We start from the raw sequence: 15796 nt of genomic DNA on the forward strand, positions 1-15796 counted from the left end.
TGGTTGGAGGCATATGCCCTTACCCCAATAACTTGCTTCTGAGATGTGCACCCACCTCACATCCCATGACCCGAAAATTAAGAGCAATGATGGATCCAAAATTTTAGGTGAACAAGACATGAACAAAAAGCTTAAGAGAATTTTTTTTAAATAAAAATACGATTTCATTAAAACGATAAAACAAGTTACCTTCTAGAATTATTCTCGACGAGTCCTCGTCTTCTAAAAGCAGTTACGTACATCATCATTCATGCCATTGCAAAGCCGCTTGATGTGTTTATAACCGAATTTCATCGTTTGAAGAGATCCTTTAAGTTTTTTGATTGATTTCAATGATTTTTTTAATTTCTTTTTGGCTCATAAGAGACTTTTTGGTTGATTTAGGGAGAATTTTATGGGTTTTTGATTGATTTTAAGGGACTTGCTCAGTCTTTTTAGTTGATTTCGTAAAATTTCTCAATTTTTAGAATTTGATTTTCGATATCCTTTACCTTTTCTCTAGGTTTCTGACTTTGTTTCCTCATGCATCTAGAATTTTATCATTAAATAAGATGTCTTACAAATTAAAATTAACCAACAAAATTAAAAGAACCCTAGATTGATTAAACAAATTAACACTAACAAGAAATGAGAACTCAAACCCCATTATTAACACCAAGTCATGTTTTTTGGGAAGTTAATTATTAAAAACATGATAATTTACAAGAAGATGACAGGATGTAGTTAATCAATAAAAAGTGAACAAATTTGGGAATGAAAATTAAATTAATGGAGTATTCAGAAGTGATTTAGGATTGAAAAAGATAAGAGTTGAAATAAAAACTATTGGCTCTCTAATTGTGAACCAAAAATCATCATATTTGCTGCAAATTGGATTTGAATCTAAGACCTCCACTGGAGGCACTTTATCTGAGCATTCAATGACCATCTCGCCAACTTAAATCTTTGTTGATGAATCAAATTTAAAATATTTTAGAGCATTCTCAAAATTAAGCGAGTGGACCTTTACCACGCCATAATTTTCTCTTGGCGATAATCAAGTGAGCAAGTGCACGGGACCACGCTTGCTCCTTAGTAGGTCCGCCCCTGGTTAACAGCCACACAAACTCTATAGTTGTCATAAGAAGACTTGAACTAGTTGACCTCTGAGGAATAAACCCAGTACCTTACCAGCTGAGCGTTCCCAAAGGGTTACTAGTCTTGTTAGCCAAGGCTTAAAGCTCGACACATGCACCAACCGTAAAATAAACTACTAATCTACTTGACATATGCCAACGGAAAAAACTTACACCATCAACATGCTATCATCAGACCAAAGGGTTACCGAGCCTCCAGGAGGTCAGGAGTGTGCGTAAGTATTTGCCGTATATAAATAATATATACTTAAAAAAATATACGATTATCATGATAACGAAAGCAAAAGTACATCCGACAAACAAAGCAGTAAACATTTTGAAGCTGATAAACAAAATATGGCCTATGTTCTTGAGGATGCAAAGAGATGCCTTTGGCACCATATATGATACAGCAACTATATGAACATGCAAGGGCAGAAATGAGTAGAGGACTCACAGGTAGGGAGACAGGTAGTGCCAAGATGCAGTAGACTCCCTTAAATCTTGTCAAGCTTTTGACCCTTAACAACAGGGTTACCTTTGGCTATGGCATCCCTAGAAGCTGTGAGATAATCAAATGGACAATCATGCTTATCAGAATAACGATGAACACAACAGAAAAGGTTCCCACAACGACAACTGAAACCTGTTAAACCAACACGTTTCCTGCAAGTCATACACCTGGTGGGACCCTCTTTGGACTTGCTATTGCTTTCAGCTTGAGTCGGTGACCCGCAAGATGGTTGAGCCATCTCTGACGCTGCGGAACCAGATGGTGCACCAAACAATGAAGGGACACGAGCCGATTCCTTGTCGTTTCCTCCATCCATGATGTTTTTGATTGCGGATGTTGCAAGTTTGGCATGCTCTTGCTTCAATATCATGTCTTTGTGACACTTTGAACACATGTTCATTGTTGCTGATGTGCCAAAGAATCCACAGTTGTTGATGCAAAGGATAGCAGCAGCTTCTGGAGAAGCTTCGCATCCTGCCCCATTTTTCTCCATGATATGGCTCTTCTGCACTGTGATAACTCTCTGTAAGAAACTAAATCAAATCTAAAGAGTGTTCTTTACATGCACTTTAAATGTCATACATGATCACAAATCTTTAATCAAGAGGGAACTAAAGGTTTAGTAACTAAGCCGAACGAACCAATGTATTCCATGAGGTACCCAACTAAAAGGTTTAGTAAAGCCGAGTAAGTGGCCCACCTACTCGTAAACTTTTTTAGAAGACCACAAATGAAAATTTCATAATGTTATAAACTCTAGGACCCTTTAGTTCAAGAAACCCATGATAAAAAATAAAAAACACAACTTGGTTAAGCCTTGATAGTTATACATGACAGAAATCAACTCATTAGCTACTTCTAGTTATAAAAATTATGACCTAAACTTCACCCTGATGCCAAGAAAACTGGTTCTGCTGGTTGGTTAAGATCAGTTTTGAGAAAGAGTAGTCTCCTTTGGAATTACTAATGAACCCAATTGAACAAGTAATTGGCCACCATGCTTTAACGGTTTGGAATGAGCCTCTTCAAGTAAATCTTCTCAACTGTGTAAATTTTCTTATCTTATTGAAGCAGATAGTTTGATCAGATTCTAGGCAGCAGGTCGTAGATTTATACGTAGGGAATCCATGGATAACGTTATTTAATTAAAACCACCCTTAAAACTTGGTCGTTGGCTTGAATTCCTGGTCACATTCTTCCCACAGGAAAGCATTAGGTACTTGAACTACAATACATAGACAACCTCTTCCTTTTTAAACATTGAACTTGTCATACTAACAATTGGTTCCTTCAGAACAAGTCAGCTTATTAAAACTTAGATGTTGTAAGAACTTGGCTACAGTAATCAACAATGCTCACGACTTCCTGGACTTAACATTTGTGCCAAAAAGTATGTACACTAAGATAGGAAAAAGAAAAGATCAACAAAGAAAAAACCAACAGTGCTTGAGCTTAAAACCTGGACCATAACTAAACATCAATCATTACTCATGACCAAAGACCAATTTCATATTTGGGATAGTTATTTGGCCTTAATGTGTGGGGTAATCTCATCAGGTAAGCTCTGAGCTGGGCAGTCAATTGTGCGCTATAGCAACTCTATAGGGGCGCTATATCGAATAGTGGTCCTCAATCAAATAGTGGTCCAGGTTTTGCGGTCTAAACAGCGGTACTGCAAGTAGCGGCCGCTATTACCGCTATTTTGCTTCCAAATAGCGGTTCGCTATAACGCTATCTCGTTGGAGACTTTTTTGGACTAAACTTAAAACAATAACTCGGGCTTTTGGCGTGGTCTATTTTAGACGAAGCCTGCAAAGAAAAAGAAACAAATTAATCAAACAATTAAACAGAAAAGAAAAAATTGAATTAGGTCATCGATTTCTCAACTCTCAGCTCTTTCTAAACTCTAAACTGATCAGCTCTCAGCTCTCCCTCAACTCTAAACTGATTGACTCTCAGAGTCTCAACTCTCGGCTGACAGCTATCGATTTTTTCTGTTCGATTCCAACTACTCTCACTGCTGTTTGATTTTTGCTCAACTGCTGTTCGATTTTTGAAAGAGTGGATATACTAAATGATGCGGATTCAAATGCCGAGCCTGTGGATTAAAATTAGCTCGTTTAGTTGTTTATGAGCTTTATAAACTTTATTACTATGTTGCTTGTGTGGTTTGAACTATTTGACTTGATATGTATTAGGCATACAATATTTTAAGTGTTTGACGTGATATATATATATAATTATATATTCGTATTTATTTTATGACCATATTTTATTTTTACCGCTATCTCATCGCTATTATCGCTATTTCAAATCAAGGCCGGACCGCTATTTCCACTATCGTCTACATTAACTGCTTAGGCTCTGAGGATAAATGTAATGTTGTAAGGATGAGTGCAATATGTTACATACATTTGTAAATAGTTAATTAATGGTAGCTATTGCAGTAAATCTTAAATGGCTACATAGTCTTAAAATAAATAAGTTAATGTCTTCAAATAAATAATTTGCATACATTACATTTGGAGACCCAAATTCTATTTCCATAAGGATGGAGCATTAATTGCTAGAATATAAATATCAATTAAAAATAAGTAAAATAAGGCAACTACCTTTTTGATATGGAATTCAAGAAGGTAGCTAAATTAAGTTTAAATTAGCAGCCTTATTTGCTTGCAATCGGCACAGCTTTTTTGGGTAACCATGGGTCTTCGGCCAGCTTGTGCGCACCTCTACTAATCCTATAGGGCCCTAAAGATAATAGCCAGAAAAATCCCCATTGGCCCTAAGGAGACTTGAAACGGCAACCTATGGGAAGGAATCCAAGGCCTGATCTTTTTTGCCACTTGAGTTGTCCCTCAAGGTTCAATGCAATTCTTTTTGTTAGTATGAGAAAAGAAAGAATAAGATTACAATATATTTAGTCGAATAAGATTACAATATATTTAGTCCACATAGAAAATGCAAAGATAATTTATTGCCATTATGAGTTGTAACTCAGACAAAACCTTACTCAAGTTGGCTAAAGGAAATTTCAGTAGAAATTCTCTATCCTTTCTCTACTGTTTTCCTCTCTTTTTTATCATCTATGCAATTTCAATTTTCAATCATGAAGGACGTTGCCTCCAACTTCATGTTTTTTTCTTTTCTTCTTCAAACCCTCCAAATATTTTTTTATCTCTGGATCTTCTGATTTAGACATACCTTACTTGCATTCGATTCACCTGATTTTGCGAACTGATTCACACAATGGTTATGGCAAACGACCCACTCAGCACCCCAAAATGAGGCAAATACCAAGCAAAAACTGAGAAGCATAAGGTGAAGGGTTATGCTTGAAGGAAGCAAATACTGTAAATTAACAAAGCCATCGAATCCACATACTTCAACATATTGACACTCCTAAAATGCTAAGATTCCCAACACAACCAGAACCTTAACACCGTATCAATATTTCCCAGAACTATCAAGTCACAATGTATAAGACAGAACACATTTTCAATATTTCCTATTATGCCCTAAGTGACCTATTTTTATTATGTGATAGAAGGTCAGATTACTCCACGAGTCACTAAAGGTGATGTTAAAGTGAGCAGCTCTCCCTGGACACTAAAAGAAAGCTTCTACCGCAACTGTGCAAGAAAAACAAAATATATCATGTCTGTATGAGAAGCTTGATTTTATGAACTCTACAATGATCAACAAAGCATGCATTAAAATTAATACTCATATCTGTAAAGGAAAGAATCACAATAAACAATTATTCTACATGTACTTACTTTGCTCAATTCAAACATACTTACAGACACTGCCAGTACTTATCTTAGAAAGGTAAGATAGGTTATTGGTATTGATGCCTTTTGGCACTTCACCTTTTCTGCTTTATATCAGTAGAAGTTTTCCTGTTCAAAGATAATGCATTCGAGAGCAACGACCATTGGTTTAATTCACACTCACCAGACTTTCAGAAACATGGTTCTAGGTTCAATTTATCTAGCAGTACCTTAAGAATATGAAAAAGCTTTACCATGTAGAAACGGAAGCAGTCCAGTTTAATGGCTTGTAGGCGGGGCTTGTTCAATTTTAACCACAAGGCTGAATATAGCAGAAGCAACTTTGTTACTCTCCCTACACCTCCTGGCTTAAAAATCGATAAATCCTATAATGACGATTTATACTAGCCATAAACACATTCGATAGTCCCAAATCAAAATAAGTCCACACTCATAGTTTATACCATATTTGGACATGATAAACCCCATATTTTCCAATTTATGATAAAACATGGACATGATTAGACCTTGAGATGTCCACTCTATACTGAATCCATATACAAGGGACCATGAACAACTTGAATCAATTACTGTAGCTTATTACAAAAGAGAGACGGGCCAAAAGGTGTCGACTTTTTAAGGTATATATTGCACCATATGATATTGATATCATTAGCCTTCAAGAATCTCAAATAGTAATTAAGAGGAAAACAATTTACTTAATTTCAAACGTCTACTATTTCAGTTCCAGATAGATAAATCCACATCCCCTCCTAGATGAAAGCCTGATCCACATTGATTTCTTGACAAACACATACAACAATCAATGTCCAACACATTTGTATCACAGGTTTCCAGCCAACACTCTGTCAAAATTTTATATTCTTTCCTCCTTTTAAACCAAATTGACACCACATCGATCATCCGTCTGTCTGCTGTGATTCATAATCTTCTGATGCACACTCATACTTAAAGCAGAAAACACATCTAAATGAACTTCAATTTGAACAAATTTTAAAGAGAATTTACATGAAATCTAATCTTCAGTCCCGATATAAAGAAGACAACCAATCCTCACCATCCTAATTCAATAGAATATGACAATAACAATAAAAAAAATCTCCACTTTCTCAGGAAAAAGAAAACAAAAATCAACGTTTAATATGAATTACAGAATTTGACAAAGAAGAAACCGATCAACCACATCAAAAATTCAAAAATTATAACAATCGCTCCAAAGGGAAACATGAATACATGTCGAATTTGCACTTCAAACATGAAAAATACTAATTTCGAATTGAAAAATCATGCGCAGCGATTAATTCTAAAGAGAAACGAGTATAAATGACAACAATGGTAAAAGATCTCTGAATTCAAAATATCAATTGTACCAAATGATAATAATCATTTCACTACGAAATCAATCATCAATTACACGCTTAGTTCATATACTAAGTTAATCCAACAAACCTGTTCGTAGAGGGAGAAAAATTGAGCAGCAGTGCTTGAAATTATCAACCCCTTAAAATCAAAATCAAAGAAAGGAAAACAAAAACCGTGTAATAAGAAACCAGAAATCATAAAAATACTATCAAATTTCATTATTTCACAGTTCAATTCGAACTATACAAATTGTTAATACCACATGATATAAATAAAAGAAGGAGATGGAAGATAAACCTTAGGGTTAAGCAGGTGACAAGCAGAGCAGAAAGAGATGAAGAAAAGGTGGTGTTATATAGACGGAGTAAATGGCGTGTGTTTGAAGAAGGCGTTGGGTTTTAGCGTTTGACGTGTCGACCGATAGTGGTTGATGAACTGGAGATACGGTGAGGGTGAGCATACCAGATTCTAACCACCTTTTCCACATTTCGTTTAGAGTAACCTACGTTTTAAGTCCCTGTAGTTTATCGAAAAGTTCTATTTAAGTCCTTATGTTTTTGAAATTACTGTTTTTGTCTTTGTGGCTTACAATTTATTATAGCTTTCTTTCCTTATATTTAACGGTAAATCACTGAGTGAATAAGTCTTAAAGATGAAAACAACAATAAATTATAAACTTACAAGGAAGAAAGTAATAGAGAGAGAGTGCGTGTGTTTGAAATTCTCTAAAATTTAGAGAACTCGTAAAAAAAAAATTACCATGAGAGAGAAATAGTTTTTTTATATTATATTGTTATCAATAATAAACCTTAACAATAAATGTTTAAGAGATAAAAACAATATTTTATTAAATATATATGAAATATTGTTTATAATGCGATTAATGTTATAATCTTCAAAATTGAGAAGATGTTGGAGTTGATTAGGCATGGGAATGAGACCCGTCCTATTGGAGAACCCAATGTACCTGTTTTGATGGGGACGAGGATTCCCCGCAAAACCAGGAATCGGGGATGGGGATGGAACGGGTAACGTTGTCCTTGCACTGCCCCGTCTTTGAATATTTAATATTATATATATTGTTAAATATATTATTTATAAATAGATTTAATATCTTTTAGATTTAGAAATAGTATTTTGACATTTATTTTATATACATCTTTTTCTGAGTTGTCTTACTTTTTTTAGATAAAAAAAAGATGAAAGTCGAAAGCGTTTGATCAAACAATTACGTATGTGATGTGATTTTGTCCATATATAAATATTTGATACTCCATAAAAGCAAAATTTGAAAATATGTGAGTTTTAAACATAAATCATTATCGATCGAACGTGGTATTTAGTACATTTGATTTAAAATATTTTATATTAGCAGGAAAAATCCCTGATTCCCTGTTGAAGATAGGGATGAAGATGTAATCATATTCCCCGATAGGGACGAGGATGCGGATGTAATCATATTCCTCGATGGGGACAAAGACTGGGACGAGGATGGGGATTGGGGTCTCCACTCCATTCCATGCTTTAAGTTGATTGCAATTTCTTTTAAAGATTTTAAATTTTGATTGTTTATTTTGAATAGAAGTAAATTATATTTTTCGTCCCTGTTGTTTATTAAAAATTGTGATTTCCATCCATATGGTTTAGAAATTATGGTTTTCATCCCTGTAATTTGAAATACATTGTTATTTTCATCCTTATAGTTTAAAATTTATTGTTGTTTCGGTCCCTCCAGTTTATAATTCGTTACTGTTTTGGTCTCTTGTATTTGAAGGTAGGAATTAGTCTATGGACGAAAATAAAAACAAATAACAAACTATAGAAAAGAAAGTCGTAATTTCTAAACCTTAAGGATTAAAACCTAAATTATCAAGACAAGAATCATAATTTACTCTCTTGAATAAATTTTGAAGAACTCCATTGAAAATGCTTTTAAAAACCAAAATCCATTTAAAGCATTTAATTTGGTTGATGTTTTGATAATTAATTCATTGATGGGGCCCAATGATCAAAATTCATTCCGTTAAGCAACAAAATGAAGAAGTTTAAGAAAAAAAGACGTATGTCAATTCCGAAGAAATAAAAGATACACGTTTTATAAAAATGATGTCTCTAAAGAAATATGTTAATTCATTTCAATATGGAAAATAAAATAATAAAAATTGTCTTTTACTTAATAGCTTATTCATTAAGTTATTAAGGGTTGTTCATTTATGGTTAATAGATTGTATAGACCCTGTAGCTTATTAACTCAACTATAGAAGACTGTAATCATCATCCATTAACTACAAGGGTGATGCATGATTGGTTTGAGCTTGACTTCAAAGGTTAAAAGTACCTGGAGGTCCCAGGTTCAAATCCAAGGAGAAATAAAAATCCTCGTGTGGCCACGAAGATTCAAATGCGGTGACTCCGGGCTATCTACAAAGCATGTGGTCGCCCTGGGATTAATCGGCTTGCATAGCAGATTGGATATCCAGATTAATCCAAAAAAAAATCACCCTTCATTGAAACAATAGAAACTCACACTACCTTTTACATTTAAAACAAAGGTGAGCTCACACCTCTTGATTTTTGTATCAAATCTCAAAGTTGTTTTCTTCATCAAAGCTCGATCGCTCCAGCCATCGTTGGTCTTCCAGCTGGCGCCATTCATCTCCAAAGCTGTAAATCTCAACAATAAGTCTTAGTCAATTTTGGAATCATTTTGTGTTTCTTCTGGGAAAGTTTCTGCTAATGATTATCGTATGTGAAATCAGTGTTTACATCATTTTGGTAGGGTATCATTGCTTCCTCCATCTCTTGAATTATCCTTTACTTTTTTCATATCATTTTGGGAGAGTATCTTCTGTTACCTTTATTCCTAGCATTCGCCCATTCCCATGGCCTCCATCTCAAAAGAACTACTCTAGTGAATATTGGTTCCAAATTACTTTAATCTAAAGATTTTTTTTTTAAATGTCAGGGTTTGATATTTTTTTGAGAATGAATGGTTTTGATTTGGGTTTAAAATGATCATGTTAATTAGACAAAATATAGATTGAATGTTAATAGTCATTTCTGATATTCAGACTATTTATTTAATACAACTATCGTACATCATTTATCTTGTATCATTCAAACACTTTTATCAAGCGTCAGGTTCAAGAAAAAAAAATCATAAAAAAAAAATTGAAAAACACCCTAGCAACCATTTATTTGGACAATACATACCAGTAATTAGTAAACAATTAGTCCATTATGCACATGTGCATTACATGGATACATGCATAAAAACCATGAAACAACTTTAACTATTTGTATACACATGTGCATACCGTTTACATGAATGGTTACCAAGGTATTTCTTTAGTTTTTCACTTTTTTGGAATTTCACCATGAATCTCCCTTCTTTTATCAATAAAAACAACTGTATCAATACAAGTCTTGATGAAAAATAAACCGAATAACCTCTAAGCAATGTTTGTCTTGATTAATTTTCAAGAAATGGTTGAAATATATAGTTGTATATAAAACACTAGACATCCGATATCTACATTCTTTTCGTCTTATTTCAAATATATTTTAATAAATAAAGGAACCTTAAACTTTAATAAAATATTAATAAATTATCTTACTTAAATTTATAAAGGTAGTAGCATTAGTCTAAAGTCTAGATGAATGGTGGCATTATACTGAATAAATACTAATACCAAATTATTAAATAAGTTATTGCATATCTTGATTTTTATTTTATTTTTTTGGAAAAAGTAAGATCCAGTGAATCAGAAATAATTAATAAAAAAAAGTTTTCTATTCTTAATTAATTGTTTCCGATTCACCGGATCTTACCTCTTTCCAAAAAAGTTAATAAAAAATCAAGATGTGCACTAACTTATTTAATAATTTGATATTCTTTTTCGTTTGTTTCGATAAATATATCGATCAATTCCGATCCTACCTATTTAATAACCTCGGCTACAAAGAAACTCATGAGTATTCTTGTTTATATGGTCATGGCTATAAACACGTTCTTGTTCCTATTAACATCTCCTTACTAGACTAAATCTAGGGCCTAAGGGCTAAAGTCATGATAGACAGAAAAGTCTCAGTAACGTATACGAAGAAAAGCCTATTTACGTTGTTGACAAAAAAATCCGATTCAAACGGACTCTTCCCCCAACTAGTGATGGATTTAGGAATTCCGATGGAAAAACACATTCCTCTACCAATTGTTTTGTTGAGCATGCATCAATATTATATACTATGTTTACGTCACAAAACTTGATCAAATTTGTTGGGTGGCGCGTGCAAACAACATAGTACATACCCAGTGGACCGCATCATATTAAAAAAAATGAATCTAGTTTTCCTTGTTAACGACAATGCATAAGTTTTTGTCATATGCCTGTTAAAGCATTTCCCGTGAGCTATCCTTGCAAACTAGCTGATAAACTAGTCATATTCAGTAAAAACTAGTAAACATAAAATGACCTAAAAAGACATGGTAAAAAGAAGGTTTTTTTTTAATATGCTTAAAGAATATGTTAGTTTCTGGTTGAGATACATGGCCTAAATCACTAGGGAATATACAAGGATTGGATTTAAAATCAAGATCCCAAGTTTTCCTTGGGTACCTAGACTGTAATTCAGCTACATTAGTTAACATGAAAATTCGAATAAACCCGGGAATATAGATATCACTATGTTAACAAAAAAAAATATCAAACTAATTATGTTTGCTACAAGAATAGCCATCTTAAGATCTAGCAGCTTGAGAATAAGAACCCTAAATTTAGGTACTAGAAAGAGAACTCACCAAGTCATCTTGCAGTGAAAACAGGCTCAGAATCTGCAGTAGGTTGAGTTCTTCTAGTGTATTTGAGGAGCAAACCATCTGAAGTAAGTCCTGGAACACTTAGATCCCTATAGTAAATGCAAACAAGAAAGTGTAAGTACTAATATTTATCTGAACTCCACTACAAGAAAACAAGTGCTTTCAACACTTTTGAGGTCCGAACTCAACCTACGACATCCCATTTCAAGATTCATGTGTTAGAACCTTAACATTGCCAAATTTATTGTTAATGTGCAATTTAATGTTTCATGATTGGTGATTTGAACTTAAAAATCAAAATGTATGTTTCTGCTGGAGGAAGCAAGATCTAGTAAAGGAAAAGCAACATAAGCACACAAAGATGTAAGACCTGATGTAAGGCTGTAGATCCTTCCAGTCCCATTTGGATCGCTCTTGGAAGAGCCTGGAGAAACGATTGGCAGGGTCTGATGGCAAAGAAGAGACACTAAAAGCATAAACAAGAGATTGGATTCCAAGCTTTTCTACTAGCACTTCCCCTTCCAACATGTCAAAACTCACCACCATTCCTCCAGGGACTTTTCTTGTCCATTCCTCCATAAAACTTTCCAATTTCATCTTTCCACATGTTAATATCCGTCTGGCAAAATGCACAGAGACCCGTCTGTTATCTAACTCCCAAAAACTTTTCCCACCCTCCTCACTCCTGTTTGTTTTACTACCAAACACATCCAAACAATGGTGTGCAATCACGTTAGAAAATCCATCCTTCACCAAAGATTCCACAACCTCATCTTCATCAAGCGCATTCAAAGACCAATCATTCAGTAACGTGTTATTCAAAAGCATGTTTAGTATTCCATCCATGTATTTCTCATCAACGATTCTCCAATACCCATTGATCTCTACAGCTGAGATAACTCGAAGTGCAAACCTCATTTCTTCATCGCTAGCTTGAACCCTGTCAATAAGGTCATCCCATCTATACAAACCAGTATCATACATCTCGGAATCTTCATCAAATTTGTATGGATTTTCTGAAAGAAGCGATTTAAGTTTGTCTATTCTGGGGGCAACCTCAACAAGCTCCATGGTTCCAGGTGCCACCTTAAGGACAGATGCATGTGGTCCATTACTGTCAGAACCTTTCTCATTGCAATCTTGTTGATTCTCATCCACTGCAAATTGATCTGAGGGGGGTACAAGGAATACAGAATTTGAGGTTCCGACAAACTTAATGGCATAAGTTTTTGACTGTGTACAGAGAACTGCATCTTCTTCTGGCTGTCCTCGTAAGCTTATTCTGAGTACGGAAGTACAAGAAGAGGCTGAGCATGAAGATAGCAGAATAACAAAGCCAATAATACCAGTTGGAGTTGGTACCTTTGGTTGATGACATCAGGGAGAAGCTTCTCATCAAGCTCAAGGAGAAGTAGGTCACTATGAGGACCAAAGAGAGGGTGATATGCAATAGGGATTGATGAGTTGGGGAGAACTCTTAGAACTGCTTCTGCTCCTTTTGTGCAACCAGATTCGGTCTTTCCCATCTTGGTCTTATTTGGTTTAGCCTCAATTAAAAAACCTGAATTACAGAAACCTTGATATATATCAAATTGTTAAAACTAAACCTAAGGACTCATGGTTTCATCTTCTTGTTATGCAAGTTAAATTCTGCTGGATACTCTCACTACATTCGGCACTAGAATTACATGGGTCAATAAATTTATTGTAAGTTGCTTAAAAAATACTTGCAATTGCAAAGAAAGAAACCTATCAAGTCTAACATGAAGAACATGAAGAACTTCCCCCTAATCCATATAATATATTCTCCTGACATGTTTGTTGATAGGACGTAATTACATCTGCCATTCAGTGCCTCCTAAAGCCTTAATCTGTTTTTTATTACAGTATAGTGGTGTTGCAGAGTTGCTTAAAGAGGAGGATTCCATAATGGCAAAAAAGCATGTGACATAAATTTTTGTATTCAGGTTGATCGTATAGTGATGCAGAAGTATGCGGAAAAGCCAAGGCAGAGACATGAAGGTGTAATGTAAGAACCATTGGTGGTACAATGATAACCGAGAAAGCCCACTGAGTATGCACGACTGAATCTCTACATAGAAACTCCACAGTTTAAGCTGACGATGGTGGTATTCTGTCACAACCGTAAGGCTCAGTAGTTCAGTTGTCAGCATGTATTGTATTGGTAGCTGAACAACTGTAAAGCTCTGTAGTCTCCTTAAAACGATTATAGATTCTCAGTTAAAGATATGGGTGTTCAACCACTAAAAAGATAAGCCTATACTTCTCAAAATCAGATAGGAAACCTTCCAAAATTAAAAAAATGTTGTTTACTGTAAACTTGTTTAGAGTCTTTTTAAACCAAAATTAAACTGTATCAGAAGTAGTGAGAGCAGAATATTAATCCATATTAATACAAAAGGTGCTAGATTTGACGTTATAAAATCAAAATGCAGCTGTTTTCCGTGAAGGAGGTAGCTACTTTTGGATTAATACAATTACGCTATGGAATTACCAAACAGCCAATCATCACAAATTGAGTTTATGCCAACACATAACAGTAAATTCCATTCCAGACGGAATAAAAAAAGAGAAAAAAGAAAGAGGGTAACCTGACCGGGGATTCTGAAGGTGATCTGCTTTCAGTCAGCTCAATCCTCTCTTGACTCCGATGCGCTAAATTCCTCTTAACTGTAATCTTGTGACACCAGATCTAAAAGAGAACAGATCAACGAGTCGACGAAAAAGAGCCAAATTCAACAAAAACTAAGAATTATAAGAAGATGATAAGAAAAACTTAGTTATTGGAGAAGATCGATTACTTTATTTGGATGAAATCAGCTAAGATGAGGAAGGGAGTCTTCTAGGGTTTTCAGGCCAAGTAAAAAAGGGCGGGAAAGTCTACCGTAGTGTGGAGGGAAACACCGTCAGGAGTTTGGATATATCTCATCATGCTACTATTTTAATTGGAGCTTTTGGTTGATCGGAATTCGTCAGAATTTAATGGACCTGAATGGTCAATTTCGTTGATTAAATTTCATTCTAATGTTTGGTTACAAATAAAATTGAATTCTAAAGATTCCTAAATTTGAGGAATTCCCCATTCTTTAGTAAATCTGGTCGAATTGAAATCCATTCCATCCAAAAGTGTTTAAATGACATAAATACCCTTCTGCTACTATTAAACCCTAGCTGTTGCTTTCACTTTTGCTCATTTTTGCTTTCGTCTTCCATCGAACGATTTCTGCTACTCTGAATTCCCAAATTTGAGAAATTCATCATTCCTTAATTTTAAATTTTTATTTTTTATTATGAGATAGATAAAGTTTATCTCTCTATTATCAAGATTGAAAATGTCATTTAGTTATTTAAAAAGTGTAATAATTGTACGTTCCTAAAATAATGTGTCTATAAACATATATAGGTTTGTGTATATAACTTATTTGGATAAAATAAATTGAACTCAGATCATATATGTGTACGATTCATGCAACAAGGCCAAATCCTCCTTAACTCATCTAATCTCTTAAACAATTCTACAAGTTTTTCAGATATTATAAACTAATGAAGAATTTATCACTCTTCCGGTACGAAACGAGTGATATGTGTATTCCTTCATATACCTCACCGCGAATCTCACTATAAAGGACTATACATACAACAAAGATAATATTAAAAAAAGCAAAAAATATAGAACCCTAAAAAATAAATGGGAAAGACTAATGACACCCCTACTCCTTACTAATTGCACCCTTACACCCTATGTTATCATTTTTTTTTGTATTTTTTATACTAATTTTCTTTTAATTATGTTATTTAATTATAAATATACTATTATTACAATCTTTTTTTTATTATGTAAAAAAATATTAATACTAAAAAATATTATGTTTCATCATAATTTCTATAAAAAAATGTTATATGTTATCTTTTCCCTTTCAATATTTTTCCTTAACAAGTATTACTTTTTTCTAATTATTCTTCATCCGACCCATGCTAATTCCTAGTTTTAGGTAATGATTTAGTAAGCAAATATGTCATATTCTCCTGGTATTATAGTTGATTCACTTGAATCTAGAGGGGGTTTGTTGTTGCTTTTTGTATATAAACTTAAAACATAATATGCTTTGTGTTATCACCCTTGATATATCTTACTTTCATTTCTTTGATACACGAGACATTATTTCCACATATT

The 15796-nt window shown here is 34.1% G+C and overlaps 2 protein-coding genes across 5 annotated transcripts; both read right to left on the bottom strand.

Annotated features, from left to right (window-relative positions):
* Positions 1-1378: 1378 nt before the first annotated feature.
* LOC112522672 (zinc finger A20 and AN1 domain-containing stress-associated protein 8-like) lies at positions 1379-7120 on the bottom strand. 3 transcript variants are annotated; one of them, XM_025131954.1, is made up of 4 exons: positions 7083-7120; positions 6873-6923; positions 1762-2139; positions 1379-1677 (listed from the first exon to the last, which is right to left on the bottom strand). In XM_025131954.1, exons 3-4 carry the CDS (start codon positions 2120-2122, stop codon positions 1613-1615), a joined length of 426 nt encoding a protein of 141 aa, XP_024987722.1. In that variant the 5' UTR covers positions 2123-2139; positions 6873-6923; positions 7083-7120; the 3' UTR covers positions 1379-1612. The 3 variants fall into 3 exon arrangements, with proteins under 3 accessions (XP_024987722.1, XP_024987723.1, XP_024987721.1); XM_025131955.1 differs by having other exon boundaries at positions 1379-2134; positions 7083-7116; XM_025131953.1 differs by having other exon boundaries at positions 1379-2139; positions 7083-7113.
* Positions 7121-9301: 2181 nt separating this feature from the next.
* Positions 9302-14332, bottom strand: LOC112523412 (sister chromatid cohesion protein DCC1). 2 transcript variants are annotated; one of them, XM_025133004.1, is made up of 5 exons: positions 14214-14332; positions 12964-13162; positions 11972-12883; positions 11584-11690; positions 9302-9449 (listed from the first exon to the last, which is right to left on the bottom strand). In XM_025133004.1, the coding sequence occupies exons 2-4, from the start codon at positions 13125-13127 to the stop codon at positions 11588-11590; spliced, it is 1179 nt and encodes a 392-aa protein (XP_024988772.1). In that variant the 5' UTR covers positions 13128-13162; positions 14214-14332; the 3' UTR covers positions 9302-9449; positions 11584-11587. The 2 variants fall into 2 exon arrangements, with proteins under 2 accessions (XP_024988772.1, XP_024988771.1); XM_025133003.1 differs by lacking the exon at positions 9302-9449 and having other exon boundaries at positions 11342-11690.
* Positions 14333-15796: the final 1464 nt, after the last annotated feature.

The sequence above is a fragment of the Cynara cardunculus genome (genome assembly GCF_001531365.2).
Source record: "Cynara cardunculus var. scolymus isolate 2C chromosome LG 12, CcrdV1, whole genome shotgun sequence".
Lineage (NCBI taxonomy): Eukaryota > Viridiplantae > Streptophyta > Magnoliopsida > Asterales > Asteraceae > Cynara > Cynara cardunculus.